The sequence below is a fragment of the Puma concolor genome, chromosome A1, assembly GCF_028749965.1.
Source record: "Puma concolor isolate L17-30 chromosome A1, mPumCon1.1.hap2, whole genome shotgun sequence".
Classification (NCBI taxonomy): Eukaryota; Metazoa; Chordata; class Mammalia; order Carnivora; family Felidae; genus Puma; species Puma concolor.
Window position 1 is genome coordinate 92,492 of NC_141667.1, and position 10,978 is coordinate 103,469.

The window sequence follows — 10,978 nt, forward strand, 5'->3', positions numbered from 1 at the left end:
CGGATAAACACCTAGTAGTGTAATTGCTGGGTCATAGGATAGTTCTGTTTTTAATTCAGCTATTTCTAAGAAGGTGCTTTTAGCCGTAAGGTGAACTCTGTGTCGTTTTATATTATTGACAACGGTGAGAATTTTACTGGTTAACACAACTTTGGTTCTTGACCATTAAATGAACAAAGGCTCTCCATGCCCCTTCCCAGGCCAGCCTCATGAGGACTCCCTCTCCCTCTTCCCCCAAACCCTATATGGTAAAGACCGATTCTAGAACTCTGGCCCCGAGCCGAGCAGGCCCTGCAGGCTGGGAAGCCTAGAAGATTGTAGTGCAGCACCGAGGCTCCTTCTGTCACGCCCACAGGGGGACTGAACACGGAGGGTGAGGAGAGAGGCATAGACTCTGACCCCAGCCCCCGACTCAGATGCATGGTGCCCTCCCCTTTTGCAGGAGGAACAGTTTGGCATGTACGCGCTTTACAGCAAGAACAAGCCCCGGTCAGATGCTCTGCTCTGCAGCCACGGCAACGCCTTCTTCAAGGTCGCCCCCCCACCCCGCGAGCCGCGCCGCCCCCCACCCGGCCCAGGGGCTGACCCTCTCACCCTGGCCCTTGCAGGACAAGCAGCGGGAGCTGGGAGACAAGATGAACCTGGCCTCGTACCTGCTGAAGCCCGTGCAGCGTATGGGCAAGTACGCACTGCTTCTCCAGGACCTGGCCAGGGAGGCCAGCTGCTGCCCTGCCTGGGAGCAGGAGCTGGGCGAGCTCCGGGCTGCCGAGGGTGTGGTCCGCTTCCAGCTGCGCCATGGCAACGACCTGTTGGCGATGGATGCGGTCCGAGGCTGTGATGTAAGTGCCCTGAAGCCCTGATGGGCTCTCACGAGTTCAGGAAAGATGTGGCCTGGTATCAGAGCACATACGCTTTCCTTTGGGGAAGTCTCCCGAAGCTTGAGAACTCTCAAGGGGCTGGCAGGTGAGGGGAGCAGAGAGCGGCTTCCCGTCCAGGTGACTGGAGCAGCAGCTGCAGGGTGTGAATGGCAGGCCATCTGTTTATTAGGGCTCCTTGAGGACAACTGGATGCATGAAAATGTGGGCCATCGGGCTTGGGGCAAGCCAACATTGGCGCGTCCCATGCTGCCAACCTCTCTGCTGGAGTGCTGAGGGCCGGCATCCATGCCCCACCCCACCACAGTAGCATGGTAGGACCAGCATAGGCAGAAGAGGACCCCTTTCTCTGGCAGAGCCCCTTATGTCTGACATTCAGAGGGACAGCCCCAGAATTCCCAGTACAAAATGAAAATGTGGGTGCCCTGCTTAAAAACAGCACTAAGAGTTTCATGAGCAGTAATCTGAGCACGGGCCCTTCTGGCCACCATGATGCAGCACAGCCCCCAGGCCACCACCCATATGGATGTCCTCCCACTGCCAACGCTGGGCACCTGCAAGGTGAGCTGGCCTGTGCGTGGGCTTGGCTAGGGATGTGCCCACGTCCTGCCCTGCCTCTTCAGCCACGCAGACTAGCAGGAGCCCCGACCCTGAGGGTTTGGCACCAGTTACAATGTGTGGGTTTTTCCCCCACACATCCGAGCAATTCTCAGATACCAGCTGGATGTCCTATAATTCAACTCAATGCTGACACCATCTGCCTGGACATAGCATGAGACCCCCACAGGTGAAGGGCTCCCCTTCCTGTGGCAAAGGTCAGAACCCAGAGAAGCAGTGTACTTATGACCTCACCAGTGTACCGTAAAGGGCACAACTCAGGAACAGCCAGATGGAAGAGAGGCACAGGGCCAGGTGCGTGGAAATGGGTGCAGAGCTTCTGTGCCCCCTCTGAGCGTCTCACCTCTTCACCAAGCAGTAAGCTCTCAAAGCCTGTCCTTTGGGGTTGTATGGAGGCCTCATTATAGGACTCATTGATTGAGTCACTGGCCACTGGTGATCAATTTCACCTCTAGCCCCTCTCCCCTCTCCGGAGGCCGAGGTGGGGTCAGGTCAGGTCCCACTGTCCCTGAGGGAGGCTGGTTCCATCTGCAGGTAAATCTGAAGGAGCAGGGGCAGCTGAGATGCCAGGACGAGTTTATCGTCTGCTGTGGAAGGAAAAAGTATCTGAGGCACGTCTTCCTCTTTGAAGACCTCATCCTGTTTAGCAAGACCAAAAAGGTGGACGGAGGCTACGACACCTACATGTACAAACAGTCCTTCAAGGTAACACGCCTGCCTCTCACCGGACGCCGCTGGGTGTCAGGTCCTGGTCTGCTGGGTGTGAGCAGGGACATGTGCTATCTGTTGTTTTCTGTGATTCTGTGTCTGGGCTTCGAAAGCCTCAGACCTTCAAAAACTGCAAGGAGACACTTGTCCTTTATAGTTCCATGTACTGGTTCAGTGGCTGGAAAAAGTCTCCTCAGTCGGTAACTCCATTTCAGATTTTGGCATGTCTATAGGTGTGGCCCTCACCTGACTGAGCTTCTGAGCTCCTGAGAGGGTCCCACAACCACAATGCCTTACCTGCCCATGCCAAGGAGCATATCAGAGAGGGTTCTGTAGTCCCATCCGGTGTGGCAACCACAGAACCTTCTAGGCCGGACTTCCTTTCTCCAGTGGGGGAACTGAGGCCCCAAGAGGGAGCCATTGCACATGATTGGAACCCAGTTCATCCAGTGGGCCCCAGGCCTGCCTCATCCCTACCATTTGATGTCTGGGTGAAGAGACTCCCAACACTGAGGTGCTGGGGTCAGTCAGCCAGGGAGCGGTCAGTTGGATCAATGGTTGCTGATGCGGCTGCCACTCACTGCTTGTGGTGCAGACAGCCGAGATTGGGATGACGGAGAACGTCGGAGACAGTGGCTTGAGGTTTGAGATCTGGTTCCGCAGACGGCGGAAATCCCAGGACACCTACATTCTCCAGGCCAGCTCTGCAGAGGTCAAGACAGCCTGGACCCACATGATAGGGCAGATCCTGTGGCGGCAGGCTCTGCGGAACAGAGGTGGGCAAAAAAGGGCTATCGAGAGCCAGCTCTGTGTTTAGGGGTCTGGCCTTGGAGTAGAGGTTTGGGGCCAGGGGTTAGGGGCTAAGTTCAGGCCAGGGGTATGGGGTCAGGGGTTGGGGTCAGGGGTTAGGGGGTTGGACCTGGGTAGGTGCTTGGGGCCAGTTTGGGCCAGGTGGCCCTTGGAGAGCCCTAGGCCCAGGTGGCCCCTGGGAGGCCCCCTCCGTCAGCACCATTTATGTGGAAGTGGCTGGATCCTTCCATCAGCACACAAACACGTATTTCCCCTTTACTCATGTATAAACAAGACCCCTGTCCCCACACCACGGCAATTCCAGAGATGTCATGACAAAGCACCATGCCCTCCTGGATGATAGGACACTGTTGTCTCCCTGAAGGCGAGGGACCTCTTCTGTAAGGCCCTGTGCTCCATGTGCCAGGACCCCACCTAGGTTTCTGCCCCGACATGCTCCTGGTCTGGATTGATGGTGTTGGGTGCAGAGCATCAACAGGTGTGGTATCAAAGCCAAGCCACTGCTTGGAAAATGTCCTACCTGCTTCTGTTTTAGAGCTCAGAATGCAGGAAATGGTGTCAATGGGGATGAGCACCAAACCGTTCGTGGACATCCAGCCCAGCGATGCAGCCATAAGTGATCGGGCCGTCAAGAAGGGGGCAGGTAATGTGGCCTCAGCCCTCACTCTCACTCTGTTCCGCCGACTCAGACTCAAGTCCTGGCGCTCACTGTGGGCCCCAAGGGCCAGCACAGTGGGCTGGACGTGACTGCAGTGAGAGGGACCTGGTCAGTTTTCAGATGGCCATTGCATTCTCGAGTCTGGACCACACTTTTGGAGCCAAAACCAGACCGACCTGCTTTCTGTCCCCTTCCAGAGTCATGGACGCGAGCACCCATGGCCGTGCCCCCCTGTGACCACGCCACCTCCTTTAAGAGGCCACACTCTACCATCTCAGACAGCAGCACCTCCTCCTCTGGCAGCCAGTCCTCCTCTGCCCTGGGGCCACCGGGCCTGCATGCCACTGCCAGCCCAGCCCTGCGGAGCTCCGCCTCCTGCCCCTGGCCGTACGACATGCGCACCTGCTTCGAGGAGGAGGATGAGCTGGAGCAGGAGACCGGGAGCCAGCCTTCCACGAGTGAGTGTACTTAGCACTGGAGCCTGCACGCCCCGGCCTCCGACAGCCGGTCCTGGGCGGGGGTGGGGGGGGGGTGGGGGGGGGGGCAGTTCACGGGCTCATTTATCTCCCTTGCTCCTATGTACATCCAAAAGTTTTCAAACGCATTCTGATTTTTCTTTATAAAGAAAAATTTGTTAAAAAAACAAACCAAAAACTTTTACTTCCACCCAAAATGAGGTAATAGGGGACAGACCTAAAACAAGCAAGCAGACAAAAACAAGACGAAACAAAACCTAAACAGACAAAAGATGTGAATCAAGACTTTGAGACATAGGACATCCAGCACCACAGGTAGTGACCTGAGAGGCAGGAATGTGATGTCACACATTCCTGTGATTGGTCCGATTTCTGCCCTGAGAGGGGTGCAGTGAGGGGAGTCTCAGACCCCCAGTGGAGGAGGACAGACCAGGGGAGCCCCATGCAGTGTGAGCCCTCTAGGGTCTGGGCCCAGCAGAGCGCTGGTCAGCACCGCACCTGAGGAGGCCGCCCAGGCCTGAACCTCTGGGAGACTAAAGAGCCTCCCACGGCACAGACAGCAGCAGCCCCATCCCGGGGCGGCTGCAGGTCCTTGGAAGGGCTCGCTCAGGGGAGGGTGTTGGACTGACACTGCTGCCGAGCTGCCAGCGCGTCACGGATGGAAGACGTTTGCCGGTAACCTCACTGCATCCTACAGCAAACCTCAAGGAGGTTTATAGGGTCACAGAAACATCCAGCAGCCAGCAGGGTAGACTCACACTGTCCCGTACCAGGCCTGCAACGATGTAGGAGACAGACCGTAACAAGGGCAGTAATCAATCGGGCAACGTCAGCTGGAACTGACGTGACCGTTAGAATCACCGATCCTGGTGGTCACACCGTCATCCTGTGTCTCTGCTGTCCACCACATTAAGTCACAACAGGGAAGATAGGGTGGACTAAGCTTAGCAAGATAAACGGCCACAACGCCCGAGGTGAACATGTCACTGGGTGGGGTTGCCAGAAAGTAAGACTTGGCAGAAGAAAAGGTTAGTGATGTAGCAGTAGAAACTGTCCAAAATGACACAGAGAATCAAGGAAAAAGAGCAGTGAGCTGTGTGACAACTTCGAGCAGCCTGACAAACACGTACCAGTGTCCCCAAAGTGGAGGGACAACAAAACTCTGAGGGAACAATGGCTGAATATTTCCCTGACTTGATGAAGGGTGTAAACCCAAGGTCCCAAGAAGACCTCTGAACCCCAAGCACACAGAATGCGCGTTGTAAACTGTGGAAACCCAGTGACGACAGACATCTTGAAAGCAGCCAGGGGAGCCGGCGTGTTCTGTGCAGAGGGACTTCTCACGGCGGACAACACGTTGGGCTGGCATTGTCTGACAACCATCGAGTTCAACGTGACAAATGTGTCTTTCAGGAATAGTGAAACAAAGCGAAACAACATGCTCGTGCATATGAAAAGCTGTAACTGTTCCTTACCAGCAGACTCCAAGGAGAAGGGCAGTGACATGGGGGGGACAAAGGCTGAAGAAAGGAGGGCTCTTCTATTTAAGTCTCTGTAAGAGACAGTGGCTGTTTGAACAGCACAGTGTCAAGAGAACACGGGGTTAACACGCCGAGGCCATGGTGTATGTGTACATAGAACGGATGGCGATGTGGCGGTTCTCAGCTGTGTGGTTCTATATGATTGCTGAGGTGTGTAATACCACCAAGGACGGATTGTGAGTCGTTAGGTATGCATTATAACCCCAAATGACCCCTAATATAACAAAGCAAAGATTTGCAGCTAATATACCAACAGCGGAAATAAAATGGAACCCTAAGAAAAGCTCAATCCAAAAGAATGTAGAAAGAGGAGAAGGAGAACAGAAAGACTAACGAGAAAATAGACAGAGGCTCAGCATACCCGTGACCACAGGAGTATGCATGGGGCACAAGCAGCCTTCTGTGACTGACACACGTGTGCTGTGCAGACCGTGTCCATGCTGTCGGGCCTCACAGCCACCCACACGGGTCCCCCCCTTGTCCGATGGCGCACGGAGAGGCCTGCATTCTGAGAGCGCCGGCCTCCACGTGGAGGGGTGGGTGTGTTGGCTGGGCCCACGGTGGTTGGTTTTTCGTCTCCTGTGTGTGGGGGATCACCACACACATGGTGTGGAGGGTCACAGGTGTCTGGTTTTCCACAGAAATCCTTCCCACAGCCCCAGTGAGGCCCTTCCTCAGCGACACTGCCTGGGACACACGTCCTCCCAAGCCCCCATTGTGCCACCATGACAACACCTCCGAGGGCACCGCTGACCACAAAGGCGTGTCTGCCCAGATGGAGGCATCGTGCCTGAAGTCTGCTGGGGGTGCCCAGGTGTGCCAGGTGCCCCGCACCTGCTCAGAACAGCAGCAGCCACCTTCGTCGGGCCTGTGCTCTGGGCGGGCCCACAGGGAGCGTGGCTGGGGGTACGCCCACGTCGCCAGCCCACAGCCACTGCGGTTTCCTGGTGCCGCCCTCCCTAGCTCCCACGTGGGCTGGTGCATCTCCCAGTGAAGCCCAGGTCTGGAGGTGGGGCTCTCTCTTCTCCTGCGATGTAAGACTCAGGCAAGAGTCTGTGCGGGAGGGCTCTGCCCAGCCGTCGTCAGCTCTGTGCAGAAATGGCCCTGTGATCCCCACGCAGAAGTGTGTGGGAAAGCCCACACCGGCCACACGGAGGTTGTGCCTATGCAGCAGGGCCACGGCCGTGGCTCCGCCTGTGGTGATACAGTTGGGGCCCCCAGCAGCCCTTTAGGGCCGAGCCCTCATCCTGTCCTATTTATTTAAGCCGTGTGGCCCTTCTTGGGCCTCATTTTTTATTTTTCCCCTTTGACTGATGTGAGCCAGAGGCGTCCCGCTGGTGGAGAGGTCACCTGAGCACCTCCCTCCCAGTCTTCTCTGATTTCAGAAAAGCAGGGTCAGGAGACACTTGCTCATAAGGGTGTCCGCTTGCTCCGGCAGCACGGTCCCATCTGTTGTGACCCAGCCTCACAGTTGTCCCGTCATAACTCTGCGTGCATAACACATGCCTCACTCTCTATTTACACGCTTCAGGGGGCCCTGAGTGCTGCGTGCAGAGGCAAGGGGGCCAGCCACCCCTAACCCAGCCCCTCTTTGCAGTGACTGAGTGCACGTCGTTGGGGGCCGGTGGCCTCAGGCTCCCAGGGCTGTTCTCTGAGGAGGGCCCCCAGAGCGCCTGCCCTGCTGTCCCCAGGAGGGGCTCGCAGCAGCAGCTCCACAGCCAGTTCACCACAACCGTGAGTACCCTCTCCTGAGACCTGAGTACCCTCTCCCTGTGAGAGGCCTGCCAGGCATGCTCAGGACGTGCCTGGGGACCCTGCTGGTGGGGCTTCCTGCTCAAGGGTTGGCCGCTCTTTGTCCTAGTCAGCAGGGGCGCCAGGCTATTGTTGGCAGCACAGGAGAGCCCAGACGCCGCTCAGGATGTACACACAGGCACATCGCCCCTGAGAGGGTGGGACTGGGGTGACCAGGGCAAGAAATGGGGGCGCCACTCAGACACAGAGCCCTTCTCAACCAACCTTCACCCAGCCCCGGGTCATACACCTATCCACTGCAGGAAGCACCATCCTGGTTCTGGGAGAACCCCCATTCCCCCCCGACTCATGGGAGCCATCCCCCAGTTCTTGGGAGACACTCCAATTCCCCCACTCTGTGAGAACCATCCCCCAGTTCTGGGGAGACACCCCCATTTCCCCTACTCTGTGAGAACCGTCCCCGAGTTCTGGGGAGACCCCCCATCCCCCCACTCTGTGAGAGCCATCCCCCAGTTCTTGGGAGACACTCCCATTCCCCCACTCTGTGAGAACCGTCCCCCAGTTCGGGGGAGACACCCCCATTCCCCCACTCTGTGAGAGCCGTCCCCAAGTTCTGGGGAGACCCCCCATCCCCCCCACTCTGTGAGAGCCATCCTCGAGTTCTGGAGAGACACCCCCATTCCCCCCTCTGTGAGAGCCGTCCCCAAGTTCTGGAGAGACACCCCCATTCCCCCACTCTGTGAGAACCGTCCCCCAGTTCGGGGGAGACACCCCCATTCCCCCACTCTGTGAGAGCCGTCCCCAAGTTCTGGGGAGACCCCCCCATCCCCCCACTCTGTGAGAGCCATCCTCGAGTTCTGGAGAGACAACCCCATTCCTCCACTCTGTGAGAACCATCCCCCAGTTCTGGGGAGACACCCCCATTTCCCCTACTCTGTGAGAACCGTCCCCGAGTTCTGGGGAGACCCCCCATCCCCCCACTCTGTGAGAGCCATCCCCCAGTTCTTGGGAGACACCCCCATTCCCCCACTCTGTGAGAGCCATCCCCCAGTTCTGGGGAGACACCTCCATTCGCCCCACTCTGTGAGAACCGTCCCCCAGTTCTGGGGAGACACCCCCATTCCCCCACTCTGTGAGAGCCATCCCCCAGTTCTGGGGAGACACCCCCATCCCCCCATCCCCCCACTCTGTGAGAGCCATCCCCCAGTTCTGGGGAGACACCCCCATCCCCCCCATTCCCCCACTCTGTGAGAGCCGTCCCCAAGTCTGAGGGTATGCTGAGCCAAGAGTGTATGGAAGACAGGCCCTTGGCCCACGCACCCTAGATTGCTGGTGATGACCAGTGACCTGGGCTCTCATCGGTGATTGCCTCCCCTTCTGACAGTAGTTTGACTGGCAGACAAAACAGGCCCTAGGTGTGGGGCTGTCCCGGCTTCCCCTGAAGTAATGGGAGGGTTCTCTCGTCCACTGTCACCTTAAGATGCTGGACACGCCACCACCAGCCAGGGAGCCTGGGTGTCTCCGCCTTGTTCCATATGCTCCCACACACAGTCACGTGGCTGGACATTAACAGCCCCCCGGGAGGAGCACCCTGGCCAACAAGGCTGCTCCCCTGTTACCTCTGTTCCTGGACCAACCTCCCTGGGACCTCACTGCCTGTACCCCTGGGAACCACATGTCAAAGAGGGTGGCGTGGGGCTATTTCTGAGAGCTCAGGCATTCCTCCAAGAGGAAAGGGCCCGCAGACCCAGGCCCAGAGGCCTGGCCACAGAAGCCGATGGGGACCACTCCCACCTGCCCCAACCCCCGGACACCCCTTTGGAGTAGCTGCTGGGGAACCTGGCACCCTGCCCTTCTGAGAACTGGGTACCTCCCCAACACCCACTCATATAGCCCGTGCCCTGAGCCTTGCCAGGGGTTGGTGCTCTGAGGCACGTGCACTCACACGTTCTGGGATCAGAACAGCAAACACAGAACTGACACGTTTCAGGGTCAGAGTGTTTTGACTTCCAAATACATCGTGATGCCAGCCGAGGTGGTCACCCTATAGGTTCTGTCTGGACCCAGACCCAGGGACGAATCCACCACAAGGTACCCAGCCTTGCCCTGACCTCGCCAGTGCTGGCCCTAAGTGCTTTTTTTTTTTTTTTTAATGTTTACTTATTTATTTTTTGAGAGAGAGAAAGCACAATCGGGAGAGGCAGAGAGAAGGGGAGAGAGAATCTCAAGCAGGCTCCACACTGTCAGCACAGAGCCTGATGTGGGACTCGAACTCACGAACCATGAGATCACACCCTGAGCCGGAACCAAGAGTCAGTCGCTTAACCGACCAAGCCCACCCAGGGGCCCCTCAAGTGCTTCTTAAAAATGGATGTGTGTCCATGAGTCTGAGAGCACCTTGCAGGGTATGAGGCCTCACGCAGCACCTCCCAGACAAGGACTCTGTGCTGTCCACGCCTCGGGCACCAAGCAGCTGGATTGCGGGGAGGCCTGTGGGGTATGAGTAACCACCCTCATTCTTTCCACAGCTGTGAGGTATTTGGATGAGACTCAGCCCAGGGAGAATCCCCGTCAGAGGGAGCAGAGGACCCTCGGCCCAGATCTGTGCCTGAGGTCTGGGAATGAGGTGCTCATGCTGGGAGCTCCTGATGCACCCCTACCGCAGCTGCTGGCCACCCCCACCCTCAGCACGCCATGGGCCCTGCCTGCCTGGCCATCACCTGGCCTCCCTCCACTCCTTCTGGGGCTCCTCAACCCCAGTCCACAGGCTCAGAGGGCTAGCCAGCCCAGATCTCCACCCCCGCACTGCTCTGAATTCCCCCGTGCTCCGAGGGCTGTGCCAAGGTTGGGGTGGAAACACACGGACCCCTGGTTCCGTTGGGGAGGTCCAAGCAGGCTTGGGGTGTCTCAGAGCAAGGTGGGCCCTCTGCAACCCTGTTTCCTGCAGTTCCAGGCCACACAGGCCCATGGGCGACAGTCCCCTGGAGTAGCCCTCAGTGAGATGTGTCCCAGACACAGAGGGTGCCTCTGAGTATAATTGGAATATTGGTTCTCTTTCCTTTTTAACAAGGCATGTGTAGACAGTGGGGCTGCCGGTCACCATCTGTGGGCCTGGGTCCCAGGTTGGGGTGAGGGCACAGCAGCTAGGCCTGAAGTCTGGGGTGTAGAGAGCGCCCCAAGAGGACCACCCCTCTCCAAATGGAGCAGAATAATAATAAGCAGGGAAAGCCTAGGTAGACAGAAGACTTCAGTGAGCTTCCTGCTGCAGGTGTCTTCCCCACGAGACCCCCATTCTCCAGGCGGCAGCACCGCCAGACCAGCCACCTGGAACAGGGGCGGGTGGACAGGCAGGGTCCACACCAGAGGGACTTTGCGACTGTGCGTTTCTCAGCTGCTCTGAGCTGTTTCCATTGTTACTTTGTTTCAGTGCTGACTTGTTCCGAACTCCAGGAACATAAATAAACGGGACCTGTTTTTCTAAGACACGGTCACGCTGCTCTTACTTGGTTCTGTTGTGCCCAGGGACGTCACCAGCATGCG

At 57.6% G+C, this 10,978-nt stretch overlaps 1 protein-coding gene across 3 annotated transcripts in view; it reads left to right on the forward strand.

Annotated features, from left to right (window-relative positions):
• PLEKHG4B (pleckstrin homology and RhoGEF domain containing G4B) overlaps positions 1 to 10,919 on the forward strand; it is an 82,578-nt gene extending 71,659 nt beyond the window's left edge. For 2 of the 3 annotated variants that reach the window (XM_086674861.1, XM_086674875.1), the window contains 8 exons: positions 443 to 532; positions 609 to 839; positions 2,028 to 2,198; positions 2,797 to 2,977; positions 3,547 to 3,654; positions 3,867 to 4,127; positions 7,284 to 7,420; positions 9,967 to 10,919. In XM_086674861.1, coding sequence (XP_086530987.1) covers positions 443 to 532; positions 609 to 839; positions 2,028 to 2,198; positions 2,797 to 2,977; positions 3,547 to 3,654; positions 3,867 to 4,127; positions 7,284 to 7,420; positions 9,967 to 9,972 — 1,185 coding nt within the window. In that variant the 3' untranslated portion in view covers positions 9,973 to 10,919. The remainder of the gene's footprint in view (positions 1 to 442; positions 533 to 608; positions 840 to 2,027; positions 2,199 to 2,796; positions 2,978 to 3,546; positions 3,655 to 3,866; positions 4,128 to 7,283; positions 7,421 to 9,966) is intronic. The other variant, XM_086674866.1, reaches the window with a different exon arrangement.
• The last annotated feature ends 59 nt before the right edge of the window (positions 10,920 to 10,978 follow it).